We start from the raw sequence: 15,273 nt of genomic DNA on the forward strand, positions 1-15,273 counted from the left end.
ATTCTAAGATCGAATGCCCTACTTACTATGTAGAAAGCCTCCAAAAATAACAACTCTACACTAAGACAACCCTTATTCAAGAAAAATAAAGGAAATATTTTTAGGTGATGCAAGATTTCTCTTACACCCATGATTCTCTTGCATCAATATCTATTAACATTACATCAAAATAACTAATAAAAAGTAAAAGATACATCCATTAACATCACATGAGCATGGAAAGAGACAAGTATAACAAGACTAACCAGAATCTAGTATCCCATATATATATATATATATATATATATATATATATATATATATATATATATATATATATATATATATATATATATATATATATATATATATATATATATATATATATATATATATATATATATATCATGATGAATCCATACAAATTCAATATAAGCTCAAAATATCAATCAAGTGTCTCAGAATAACAAGTGGTCAACCCCCCACCCTTGATTTGTCATTTCTTGATTTTGATCTCAACTATCCATACATCTTTAAAATGGAGAGTTCTCTCCTCTAAGGATCCCAATATTGAGCTATTGTTATGATGCAAGTTTATTTACAAGTTCTCTTGGAGCATGTTGTGGAGAACTTCTTGCTTCTTGTCTCATTCTTTGCATATTCATGTTAGCATAGTTCATTTGCAAGTATCTTAGTTTCCTTTGCAATATCGTAGATCACTTAAGCTTTATGGGAATGGTTGTAACACTTTCATATGCTTAGTTTACTTGCACTCTTACATTTCATCCTAGCATAGCTTCATCTATGACATTGCATGTTTGAGAGTTCTTTGACATTAGTACTCTTGCTCTTGTCTAAAGAATCTCTCATTTCATGGTTTACTAGCAAGGTTTTCATCTCTAAGGCTCAACTGAGAGCCATTTATATTCTTATGCATGCACCTTTACACTCCATGGATAGGGAGCTCTAAGCCAAAATCCAAATTTTCCAACTCATAGGATACCTTGGATAGAAGGGTTTATAGAAGTGCAAAATTTTAGTATACATTTTTTGTGCCAACTATGAAAATTGTACACTAGAATTGTGCACTTCTCTAAACCCTTTTATCCAAAGTATCCCATGAGTTGGAAAGCTTGGATTTTGGCTTAGAGCTCTCTGTCCATGGAGTGCAAAGGTGTGTGCATAAGGATAGAATTTATGTGTGCATATTGATTGGGTTAAAAGAATGGGGTCTTTTATTTAATTAAAATGGGACATGTTCTTTTAATCAAATATGGACTTAGGAAACTTCTAAAAATTCTAAAAAATATAAGATGTCTTGAACAAATTATCATCTTAGTGAAAACCTAGCAATAGGTGCTTTGCTGTAATACCAAAAAAATACAAAAATACAAAAAAATCACAAAAAATCTTTTAAAAAATCTACCAAGTGGTGAAAACTTGGAATTAGCCGCTACTTGAGACCCTCATGCCTATGTCTATTAGTCTCATTCCATGCTTATTCATTTCATGATACATTTCCTAACTTGGAATTGACACTTGTCCTTGTCTAGCAGGCATGGCTACTTAGTTTATCAGGGTCTTTTTACGTGTTAGAGTTTCTCTATCAATTCGTCTAAAAAAGTGTTACTCAACACTTCCCCCTTGACATCGAGTGTTTCTCAACACTTTTTGGATATCTTACCTATAGTCTAGGATGCTATGACATTTCTCAATAGAAGATTCGAGTCCTGAAGAAATGGCCATGTGACATACACACACGCACTTTTACATTAAACTTGCTAAGATATGATGAATTTTATCTTCTTTGATTGTTGTCTATGATGATTTCTTTGATGAGTGTTCCCTCCCTAATAGTCTTTCAAGGATGTCATGGACTAGAAGATTGGGGGCATGGGGCATGTTTTGCTCGTTTTCTACTTGTGGATATACTTAGTTAGTCTAAAGTGTTGAAAGCCTTTGTGCTTTTCCTACTTGACCCTTCGGGCCTACAATGTATCATCCTTGTTTATTTTTGCAAGACCACACTTGGGGGTTGTCTTGGTACTTATGCCTTAATATAGGTGTAATATTTCTATACTAAACTTAGAGAGTCTAACTACATTAATTATCTTGACCTACATGTCTTTGATGCTTAGGTTGGATTCCCACATATCTATCTGATATAGATCATATTCATATCCTCATAGTTATACTAGTGAGCATTGTATGATCTTTCAATGTCCATAATAATGCTCAATGATGAAATTAGAGTCTAAATATTTTGTGTCCCTTGTAAGTAAACAATTTTCGCATACAAGTTTCCATTATAGGCTCATTCCAACTTAGTCTTGCATTTTGCATATGGAGAGATCTCTCTCTTCATCTTTCATAGACACGTTAGCTAATTGCATTCATCTCTTCTCAACCTTTCTCTCAATCACGTCTTTCATTCCTTGTCAATCATGTCCACTTTCTTGCTTCTTCTATACTTGACATCACAAGGGGTTAATTTGATCATCGCATCTAATCTATCCAAGTATCAGATTTTTCAAAACATGAGTCTACATCATAAACATGAAAGCCACAACATCTATGAGAGAGATCCATGAGCATATAAACATGAACATGAAAACTAAGCATACATAATCATGAGCATGACAAAAATATCACATCAAAACAAAAACACAAGTGCTAAAACATCCATCACATGAGACAAGTACACAATAAAGATCAATCGAATCTAGTATCCCATATATATATCAAATGAATCAAAATACATGTACATGTGAGATCCAAAATCTAGATAACTGTCTCAAAATACATATACACATCAAAAAGTGTTACAAGACATCAGCCTAGACCTAGTCCTAGAATTAATATTGGCTTCCCCCCTCATGAGTAGTCTATGTCTGAGGAGGAGCCACTAGTGCCCTCAATGGTGACTAATATGATCTGCCAGTTCTCTCTCAGTACATAGGTATCTACCAATCCACAAGAATTGTAGCAATGTAGACTCCATGGTAGTACACTTCTCTAGCTCCCTATTGCTCCACCTCATGTTAGGTGTCCACCAAATCCTCCCTCAACAACTACTCCCACCTCTTGGTTTTTGCCTACGCATCCACCAGCTGTTGGTCTCTGATTGCTATGGTCATCCTCAACCAATGTACCTCCACCTCTAGTGCTTGAATCCAAGCATCTCTAGGGTCCTTTCCATCTCCTCCTATAGGTTTCTCCTACTATGACTCTGCTTGTTCTACTCTCCTCTGTTGCAGTGGCTTCTCTGCATCCTCCTCCTCCTCCCCCCTTGTGGCTCAAGACCACATCCATCTCCTCATAGGCCCTTGAGAATTTCTCCCTACCTCTATCTACCTCTACCTCCTCCACCATCTTTTTCATCTCCTCCCTATCCCATTGCCTCAAGCAGTGGATCTAGTTATGTAAATCAAGGGAAGGGATGCCTCTACATCTCATATAGATACACAAGATCTACACCTACATCTACCAAATCAAGATGATAGTCCTAGTACTCTCACATCAATGTCAGTGTATCTCTCAAGGATGTTTGATAGTCTGACATAGCCAACCAACCTTGATCCTCCTCTCCTCAGAAGTGGGAAAATATGGTGGTCTCAATAGATATCACATGCCACTACCCAAACTATCTTTATATGTGGTTGACCATGAAATACTCTACTATATCAAAGTACCTCTTGACGAGTGGGCTATTATAGTGCATGTACTCCAACTCCTAGGTGTCTGCCCACCTCTCACACTGATGGTATGGTCTCTAGGCAAAGGATTTCAACTCATCAAATAACCTCCTATAGTAGGTGACACCCTCATTATGGGTCTAGGGGATGATCCTCGTGTATCTATATATGAATGGATGACTCTATTCTCATGGCTACAAGTTGGCCTATATCAATGTTATATGCTCTCAAGCCCAAATTTGAGCCAAAACTACACCACATGCCCAGGTCCTTCCCTCTCATTACACTATCTCATGCGGTTCATGGTACATATCTACAAGGATAATTAGGCCCCATGCCATCTATCTTGGTTGGCCCACTAGATTTGCAACCAATTTGCCCCAATCTAAAGGGAAGCCCTTATGGCTCTTGTGTGTGACAAGGGCTAGGGTAACCAATGAAAAAATGAGGCAAGGTAAGGGATATTGATCCCCGTACTCATCTACCAACCTCTTCCAACTGAGATGGCAAACTAAGATAATCACATCCTCAAAAATATGTTGGACCACTAATCTCCCCTCTGTCAAGGTTTGATCGTAATAAACCTGTGGCATGCAAAAGCTCATATTAACACACCTGATATGGAAATTAGGAGCCTAAAAGGATAAATCTCAAGGAACATCTATCATACTCATTGGATCTTCGTGACATAGCACACGTAGGATGCAATACACATCCTTGAGGGTGATTGTGGCCTCGCTAGTAAGAAAATGGAAAGTGTTATGCTCATTGTTCCACCTCTCAGCTAACACTATTAGTAACCTATGGTTCGCCCAAATATGGGACATGCACAGCAACCAACTGAGTCCCACACTCTCTACTACTATCCTCTCATCGTCATCAAGATGGTGAATGATGTGTAACCCCACCACCTTGGGGGCTCTAATCAGTAGCATTGAAAAAACTATCTACATAATCAAAATGAGAAGCAAAAAGTATCAATACCAATCATAGGAGATCAAGAAAAAATTTCAAAAGCTAAGTATGATAGAAAACAACCAACACATGCTCAAAATCTACCTCTAAACATGAAAAAATGCTCAACAAATAGTTGTGCAATACTTCTTTTAATATTTGTGCAACATATTTTGTTGATAAAGTATCATGTGATACTTTTTTAATATGCATGTGGCACTTTTGGTTTGTGCTATAGTTCACAAATTATCATGCAAGATTTGGGTGCCTCTGATGCGATATATCTTATACGATTCATTCAATACCTTTTGGTCATCAGAAGTATCGTATGATACTTCTCAAAGTAGGTGTGTGATACTTTCTAAGTATTGCATGATATTTCACCAAAAATATTTTCAAAGCATTAAAATGTGCCAAAAATTACATTAAATAACCAAAAAAATATGAAATTTTTGAAAACATACCAGGGCCTCATAGTCTGTAGGTCGGTTGTGCAACTGATTGCACTCAGAATGATTTCAGTGGGTAGGAATGCCTGCCAAATCCATCTCTCTCTCTCTCTCTCTCTGACCACTCAAAAGCTCTCCAAATTCACAAAAGACAAAATGAGTTGAAAATTTACCCTTGGACCCCTTACATAGTCCTTTAACCTAATTTTGACCCATTTTTCAAACTCCTCAAAATTCTGCAAAAATTGCACCCATGGCTAATTTTGATGTCATGGATCCATTTTTTGGATTGAAATCAAAATTTGAGTTCATCTTGCTAGTCAAAAATTCATTTTAAAATTCTATCTTCTCCTACATAGTTAGCTGACCTTTTGAGGTCTAATCTCTTAATCTTCGACAGGGCATCTTCATGTCTTCATCATTTCTACACTTTGTACCCACTTCAATTCATATCTTTCTCTTCTAAATCATACCTCTACTTTATTTGACCTAATTTTTATACTATATATTTCTTGGTCAACTCTAGTCAAACTAGGGCTTTCTATCATTCCTTATGGTCACTCTTTGGTTTTAATCACATAGCTATCATCATGGACCTTTCTCTATTTCATTTTGGTCATATCTTGCTCATTTCTACATCCCCTTTACCTCATTTTAATTTCAATCCTAAGGGGGCAGAAATATTCTATTATTGCTCACTTGCTATAGCTATCTACTTCTCAGGAATATATGCTTGACCCTTTCATTTTCTCTCAATCTATTTTATTTTCTTGATGTTAGTACTCTTCTGAGTCTAGATATCATCTCTCTCCTAGTGTTCAATACTATCACTACTAGGTTGTACATTCAGGACTTACTTGGCTTCTTTATTCTTTGACATAATGTGTTCCCAAAACAATCACACATTGGTTAAAGAGGGAAAAATGTAATCACCCAAAAATGGTCATCTAGACTATTAGCCCCCTTCTTAGCATTTTGGCAAAATTATTTAATCATTTTCCTAGGCCAAATTGCTAATAAAATTAATTTTTTGACTATAATATCCAAGTCTATATTTGATTAAAATAACATGTCCCATTTTAATTAAATAAAAGACCCCATTCTTCTAATGCACTCAATGTGCACACATAAAGTCTTTTTCCTATTTATAAATTAAAAGAAAAGAATTTGTCTCTCATGAAAAGTCAACTCTGTCTCATTGGTTGACATGATCTTGCACATGGATTATGCCAAAAGTCAACCCCTTCCCTTGGTCCCTCATTTTTTTGATCTTGATCTCAACTACCATACATCTTTAAAATGGAGAGTTTTCTCCTCTAAGGATCCTAATTTTGAGTTATTGTTATGTTGCAAGTTTATTTATAGGTTTTCTTGGAGAAACTTGTAGAGAACTTCTTGCTTCTTGTCTCATTCTTTGAATATTCATCCTAGCATAGTTCATTTGCAAGTAGCTTAGTTTCCTTTGGAATATCATAGATCACTTAGCTTAATTAGCATGATTGTAAAACTTTCATATCCTTAGTTTAGTTGCACTCTTGCATTTCATCCTAGCATAGCTTCATTTCTTGCATTGCATGTTTGAGATTTCTTTGAGATTCGCACTCTTTCTCCTATCTAAAGAATCTTTCATTTCATGGTTTACTAGCAAGGGTTTCATCTTTAAGGCTTAGCCAAGAGCCATTTCTATGCTTATGCATGCACCTTTGCACTCCACTGATAGGGAACTCTAAGCCAAAATCCAAGCATGTGGATTGGTGTCCAATAGTTTAGAGAGATCTTAAAATCTAGAAGCTTGGCATCATGCCTTTACAAGGGTTATGAGGCATTTCATGTGGAGATGGTTTGTCCAATGGTGTTTAGAAGTTGGATGATGGTTGCATGACTATAGCAGTGGTTGGGAGCAACTTGAGGAAGTCTTACTAGTCTATGAACTATTTTCAAAGAATAGTTTCTACATAATGTTTCTTTTAGTTGTCACATTAAGTGGGGGTGTTGGAGTTAATATTCTAACTATAGTGAATAAATCATATCTAATTATGTGTGCTGCATATTTCAAAAAGAGTTTGAGTTGTAAACAATGACTAGATTGTAGATGTGTTTGAGTTAGTTGTCAGTAAGTCCTAGTTAGTTGTCAATCACATCTAGTTTGGTGTCATTTTTATTAGCATAACTATATGATCGTGGCGAAATTATGTAACACTATATGTTTGTAATTACTATTACCAATGATGAATAACAAGCAACAAGTATAGTCTCTATCTTCTTTTAATATTAAAACCATAAATATGTATGAGACTTTGCATAATGGTGATATGATACTCTAGCAGTAACGTACGGCTTTTTGACTAAAATAATGTAACACTATATATTTGTAATTACTATTACCAGTGATGAATAACAAGCAACAAGTTTAGTCTTTGTCTTCTTTTGAACTGTTGTTCTATTTTTCTGATATGGTATCAGAGCTATCTTCCTATTAAATCTTGTTAAAGAAGAAGCTATCAAGAGGATTGGGCTAGGTGAAGAACCACCAAATCTTAATGGTGATGAAAATTTTGTTGAAGATGGAGGTTTTATTCTATTTTGAAGAAAGTCTATGCTCTGAAAATAGGAAATAATGTGGTAGCAGCTAGATGGATGCTCAAATAGTCTGAGTGCTATAGGATCGAAGAAACTATATGTTTACGAGGGTTATGAGACACACATGTGGATTGGTGTCCAATAGTTCAGGGAGATCTTAAAATATGGAAGATTGGCATCATACCTTTACGAGGGTTATGAGGCATTTCATGTGGAGATGGTTTGTCCAACGGTGTTTGGAAGTTGGATGATAGTTGCATGACTATACCAGTGGTTGGGAGAAACTTGAGGAAGTCTTACTAGTCTATCAACTATTTCCAAAGAATAGTTTATACATAATTTTTATTTTAGTTGTCACATTAAGCGGAGGTGTTGGAGTTAATGTTCCAACTATAGTGAATAAATCATATCTAATAATGTGTTGCATATTTCGAAAAGAGTTTGAGTCCTAATCTAGTTTGGTGTCAATTATATTAGTATGTTGGCATTTTTATTAGCATAACTATATGATCATGGTGCAATTATGTAATAGTATATATTTGTAATTACTATTACCAATGATAAATAACAAGCAACAAGTTTGGTCTCTATCTTCTTTTAATCTTGAGTTATATTTTTCCAATAACTTTGTCCTAATACGATACGTCACCTAAGCTCATACAACTTATGGGTATCCTTGATAAAACACTCTACAAAACTATTGGATGACACTTTATTAAAGCCAAAAATATGTACGAGAATTTTCATAACAGTAGTATGATACTCTAGGAGTAACATACGACCTTTTGACTAAAACTACCAAAATATGAGGAAAACATGACAAAAATGCTAAAAAATAGAGCTCGGATGTTAGTTACTTACCAAGGAAACATACCGTTGAGATCGATTGTGCAACCATGTGCACATAAAACGGTGCTCATGGATAGGGATCCTCATCTCAGCCATGGTGCTCTCTATATGCTTTGGACTCCACATTGTCAAATGTGACAAATTATTTGAATATGATCCCTTGGACCCCTTACATACCCTCTATCTCCTAGGATTTTCACAAAAAATTGCACCCTTACCTAATTTTGACATCCTAGATCCATTTTCTAGATTGAAATAAAAATTTGGATTCATCTTGATGGTCCAAATTATAATTTAAAAATTTTATCTTATTTTACGCAGTTGACTGACAGTTTAAGGCTTAATCTAAGAATCTTTATGAGGCAATCTTCTTTTCTTCATTTCTTCATTATTTCTACTCTCGTCAATCCTTCTCATTCATTTCATTTCACCTTTCCTCTTGTTTTGACCTAATTCTCATGATTTTTCTTCCTTGGTCAAACTTAGTCAAACTGGTGCATATCTTCACAACTTGGTGGTCAACCATTAGTGTTAATCTCTTATCTAACATCTTGGACTTCATCTTGTCTTGATGTAATCAAATCTATCTCATTTTTGTATCTCCTATATATCATTTCTATTTTGATCTTGAGGGGGAATGAATACTCTAAACTATTTGTCTATTCTATCTACTTTGGACTTGTCAGTACTCATCTCTGGTTCTGATTTTTCTTAACTTGATCTATCTACTTATCTACATCGATGGTTAGAATTCATTTGGCATTTTGATTTATCTTAACTTGATCAATCTATCTTGGACATATTTGTCCTTCCTGCTATCTTTACATCTTCATTCTTTGACTCAATGTGTTCCCAAATCAATCACACATTGACTCAAAGAAGGTAAAATGTAATAACCCAAAAATGGTCCTCTAGACTATAAGCCACTTTTTAGCAATTTAGCATAATTTATCTATCACTTATCTTTGATCAAATCGCCGATTTGTTGTTTATATGATTATAAGCTATGGTTTGACCATTTTATCCTAAGTCTTTTATTTAATTGAAAGAACTTGTCCCATTTTAGTTAAATAAAATCTCCAAAGTCTCTTTATCCCTAAGTGTGCACACAAAACGAATCTCTTATTTTGAAAATAAAATCAAACATTTTTTGTCTACACACGAGGGACACACTTTTCCATGTGAGAGGAATCTTTATTTTCAAAATAACTTTAATTCTCCACACATCTTTTGCCTCTTAAACATGTATGTTAATCTTTCTTAGTTGAGATTCTTGTGCACAATGTCAACATGGGATTGATCCTCCACCATAGATTTTTCCCCTTATTCTCTATTGTCCATTTTTCTTTATGAGGAGGCTCTCTCCTCACTCTCTGATATCTTAGACATCTTTGTTATTGTTATGTTGCTGCATTTTCACTTGAGCACATTTGCATTCACATTTTCTTTACTTGCATTCTTATCTTAGGTTTCCTTTTATGCACTAGCTTAGCTCACTTAGTCTAACTAGGCATTTTGTAACTCTTTGTTAGCTTAGATTTTGCATCTCATTTATCTTAGATTGCATTTTGCATTGCATACTTGATTCTTGGATATTGGCATTCTTGCCTCCACTTTCTTCTCTCATTCTATGGTGCACCTTGCAAGGTGTGTCTAGCTAGAGTCACCATACTATCATAGCACTCTTGCACATCATATATAGAGTGCTACAAACTACCTCTTGGGATGCTCTTAACCTGGGGTATTCTTGAGAATGATGGTCTTAAGAAGACACACTCTATGCACACACATATGTAAGATGAATGCACAAGGATCAATGGTTTTCGATCAATCAAGGGGGATAAGGTGGAAGAAAAACTCATCAACAAAGGTGAGGTGCATTCCAAACTTTTTATTGATGATTTTCATATCCATATTGGCAAGGAGAGAAACCCTTTGAGGATATCATGAACGATCATAACATTGTCCCACTTGTGTTACATGGAGAGTGCATGACTTCAACCATGGAAAAAAATAATGATTGCATTGCTCGAATACTTTAGGATAAAATATAAATTGTCACATGACAACCCTTTTGAATTTGAACACAAGCCTTTATCACTATAAGATTTGATGGAGAGGTTACTGGTTACAAAAAAATAAAGCTAGTACAAGTGTTAATAAGGACAGATGACTCTCACAAATTCATTTAAGAACTTGTGTATAAAATCTGAAGTGATGAAAGACAACATGGTTTCTCATGTGGAGTCAGTAATATACAACTACAAACAGGCAAAGAAGCATTTGAAGTGATGAAATCAGATTACTTTTATCTCCTAGCGGATATGAAACTTTCTATGAAATTTGGTGAAGAAAAGGAAAAAGAAGCATATGAACTTTGTCTTCAAGAAGTACGACACACTACTCCTTATATCAAGCTTAAATTCAGAATTCTATAACAGTCACTTGCATAGATGTTGAACATGATCATAGTACCAAGGATATCATACACAATGTAGAAGGGATCAGAACCCTTGGTGAGAATGAAGATGAATTTAGTATCGCCACTTCACCCTATCTATATGAGACTCATTATGATGAAGAAAGGTTTAAGGACCACCAAGAAGTCAAACACATGAATTCTGATTTTTATGACAATAGTTATATATCTACATTGCATAGAGATGAAATAAGTGAAAATGACTCAAAGATTTCACTTTATAGTGATCATTTGATTGATGGAGATGTTGATCAGAGTGTTGGTACATATGGTTGTGCTAAAAATCCCAAATTGCTCTTAATGTGTGTTGATAGTTCCTACCAACTATCCAAAGACATATCACCAAGTCTTCATGAGATGGCAATTATTTATTTGCTAGCTCGTGATTTTATCTTTATGCATACACTAGTTGTTTGCTTACTACTATTTTTTCAAGATTTGGTTCAACCTCTAGAGGTTAGCTAGTTGCAAGATGATTCAAGGAGATTCATCATCTTAAGACACGCCTTATGAGATGGTTACCCTTCTAGTATAGGGGCATAGTGACAGTAGCATTGTCTCTTGTATTGTTGGTCTGAATTATGACAATGATACGAGATGGACTTATTAGTTGAACATCGTGCATTTTCATGATTTTGGTTGGGTGATTTATTTATTTCGTTGGTTAACCCAAGATGATAGATTGTTAGACATCAATTACTCCTCCCAGGATTATGTTGATAGGAGGTTTGGGATCCAAGTATTGAATGATTGAATATGCTAAATTTTGAGGATTTGGTTTTAGTACAACACAGTTTGAGATTTGATGTAGTAATGATCAGAGTCGTACAACCTACAAACATAGCGGCACTCCGCAAATTGACATGGGATCTATGGATTTGATCGATGGATACCTTGTATTTTGATATCTTGCTACACAATGTGGTAGGATGTCTTTTCATATTGGGCTATAAAGTTACATGCATATTTATATAGCATCTTGTTATTGATTAATTAAGGACAAACAATCTTGAGGTGGGAGGACGTTAATGTCCCTTCTTGGAGACATTAGGAAACTAAAGTCCACCTTATAAAACATTTTTAAATGACTTCGAAATTAAATTTGAAAAAAATTAAAAGCCTCTTTTAATTAGAAGGGGAAAAGGTGACAAAGGTAGATAAGACAAAAGACAAAATAGGAAATCTGAAGAGTCGTTGTTGAACATTAAAAGAGGAAGTCTTGTTCATTTTGGACATGCTAAGATTTAGAGTGTTTACAATTTTTCCTTGAGGAAGCAAAAGCTTGGCTACAATTTTCTGATCCTAAGGACAAAAACCTTCAAGCTCTTCTTGTGAATCAGCCGCAAACCCAATTCATCTCTCTGGTGGATTCAAGGAGTTCACATTGTGCATAGTTATTCTTTCTTGATGTTTCCAATCTGACTATAATATTGTTTTTAGGATTGGACATTTTATGTTGGTTGTAGTATTGTTGAAGTATAATCCAATAACATATTTCTAAAGGGTTTACATCAGATTGATGGACATGATATTGTATACCTGAAACTTATAATATAATAATCATATCTGAGGACTTTCACTATGCATTTCATGTGTATTTCCTAGTCAAGTCTTAAAGTTTATTGCATAGACAATCCAGTTGTATTTCGAGACATATTTTTTAGGCAAGATTACAAGAATATCCATTCTATGTAATTTACATAATAACAACAAAAATTGACTTAAAGATTTTTTGATGACACCCAACTCTTCTTAACGTGCAAAAATCAGTGTTCAATTGTGTTCCACGAGGGTGTGCTCCCGTGTTGGATTAATCAACAACTTTCTCTTTCAAAATTGTGACATCGGTTGACCACCTCTTGTGTTCTATAAGTTGGGTGGTTGTATCAATCATTGACAAGTTGGTCTTTTGGTACAATGGCAACCCTAGCTTATAACAAGTGGTATCATGGCTTGGACACCAATTCAAATATCCTCAAGTTACACTAAGAGGATATTGTTTTAGACTAACCACCAACGTTCTCCTTCAAGATTCCTCACGACTTAACCACCTCTTATATTCTATAACTTTAGTAGTTGTGTCAAATATTGAAAAGTCGATCTTTTGTGCAATAATAGCAGCCCTGGCTTGTAACACCCCTACCCTAGAAACCCCAATCCCATCCCAAATACAAAACAAGGACACACCAACAAGATTTCAATGTTCCCTTTCCATTATTTTTTTGGTTTAAATTTTAGGTTCTTTCCAAAATGTCATTTTGGCCATCAAAGAAAACTTGGGGACGGCATTGGGTATTGAGGCCCATCCCCAACCCAACATTATCACCTATTTCTCAGCATGTAAAAACGTCCAATATTTGTTTTAAATTTTATTTTATTTTTATTTTTTATTGATTATTATTGACATGAACATATTTTTTTATTACTTTTTATTTTTATTTTTAATTGATTATTATTGACGTGATTATGTAGTTTAACTTCTATGTTATTGTTTATTGTTTAACATTTAAGTTACTCTCTTTTTGTCATTTTGATCTCAGGCATAAAACTTGGAGGCTTTGAACACTTCTAGTAAATGTACACTATTTTTAGAACAAAAGTATTTGAATTTTGTTAATTTGCTATATGTACTCATTGTATGTAGCTTCTAAAATATATATGTTGAATGGTTTATCAATGTTACGATATTCATAATTGAATCCTCTATATTTATTAAAATTCCCCAATATTTTAAATAGCCATCCATTGTTGTCCTCTAAAATTTTGGTTTGAACAGTATTCGTACCAAAAACACATCCCTATCTTGGAAACTCCATGGAAAGTAGCTTTAATTATGTTATACAATAGCAAAATGTGTGTACACACCATAGAAACAAGACTCGACTTGATGTGGACTTGGCAAGGCTGCCCAGACTTGGGACTCGGAAAAAAGTCTGCAATACTTGGCACGATGCAACTAGGCAAAATACTAGTTTCTGGTGAATCTCATCTAGATAGTTCTTAGAGAGTCCCGAGACCCTGGGACTTGGGTAGGGTCACAAAGCTCATGACTCAGATTCTTGGAGAGTCCTAGAACTATGACACATGAAATGAACTAATCTATTATGAACTCCAAACAACATAATAAATTTAGAAGACGACACTGAAACATGGCAATTTAATTGAATATCATTTTCTCACAACTTGTATGTCAACCTATGATTATTGAATGTAAGATATAATTTGAGCGAGTCACAAATCACATTGATCCACAAGTCTAAACAATAATACTTATGCAAATATTTCAGTTAATCAAATGTTATTTCATATCTCAAAACCATGAAATAGGCAAAATTATAGAGCCTCTATCGATATCCAAGAATAAAATTTGCATGAATATGCTAAAGGCATCAGACTATGAATATGAAACACAGTTTACAAAAATTAGTCTTTTTAAGTTCATCATTTCATCTCATGTTCAATGGAATATGAAGAAGACAAAAAAATAGATTCAACAAATCCTTCACTTGCTAAAGACTCCTACTTTCAAGAGTCTTCTTTCTGGGTTCAATTGACATTGCAAAGAACACAATCATCCATCAAATTCATGGAAGATGCTACCATAACATTGAGAGATGGCTGATACAAATAAGTAGAAGTCACCCTTGACAATAATATTTGTACGACTTACTCTCTGGAGAACAGAAGTATGTTAGCTGAGCTAGTACAAGTTCCAATAATAGCATTGGCTTTGCTGCTTTTCAATGTTAAATAGTTAGTATTGAAGACAGCTTCGTTAGAAGCCCATCCTTGTCATTAACAATAAAAGATTAAAGAAAATAATATAATACTCTACAAGGTTCACAAATATGGCGCCAAAATCAGACAGGCACATTAACAACAGAATGTAAGGCAGGGTATAGAAAAAAAGTTTTTAAAAACGCTAACCATAAAGGGCAAGTACAAGAGGCAAGCTAAAGAAAAGTTACCAGCAGTTTTAGGGTACCAAATTGTGATTCATGTCAAGTCCATCTAAGACACAGAAATCTGAAGGAACAATTACATCAATACCACCTTTCACAGATAATGGTGGTGTATTTGGATTCTTGCCAAGTAACTCATGGTCTAAGAATATGACGACAACACTTATATCATCGTGAAAGTGCCTTCTGATGCCCCGTTCAATTTTCTTAAGATCAGAATATCGCATTTCACGTTTTTTGGCTGCCTCTTGCAAAGCTGCTCTAACAAGTCTCCTTGCAATCCCCTGTCATCATAAACTCCAGCATGTATTATTAAACATTGTATA

At 34.7% G+C, this 15,273-nt stretch overlaps 1 protein-coding gene across 1 annotated transcript in view; it reads right to left on the reverse strand.

The window, feature by feature from the left end:
• Nucleotides 1–14,568: 14,568 nt before the first annotated feature.
• Nucleotides 14,569–15,273, reverse strand: part of LOC149562105 (putative protein phosphatase 2C 25) — a 92,527-nt gene continuing 91,822 nt past the window's right edge. Inside the window, exon 4 of the mRNA XM_089825650.1 lies at nucleotides 14,569–15,231. Within this exon, the coding sequence (XP_089681776.1) occupies nucleotides 14,962–15,231 (270 nt within the window). The 3' untranslated portion in view covers nucleotides 14,569–14,961. The remainder of the gene's footprint in view (nucleotides 15,232–15,273) is intronic.

Source organism: Cupressus sempervirens, chromosome 4 (genome assembly GCF_028749045.1).
Source record: "Cupressus sempervirens isolate cs-2001-9-10 chromosome 4, ASM2874904v1, whole genome shotgun sequence".
In the NCBI taxonomy this organism is placed as follows: Eukaryota; Viridiplantae; Streptophyta; class Pinopsida; order Cupressales; family Cupressaceae; genus Cupressus; species Cupressus sempervirens.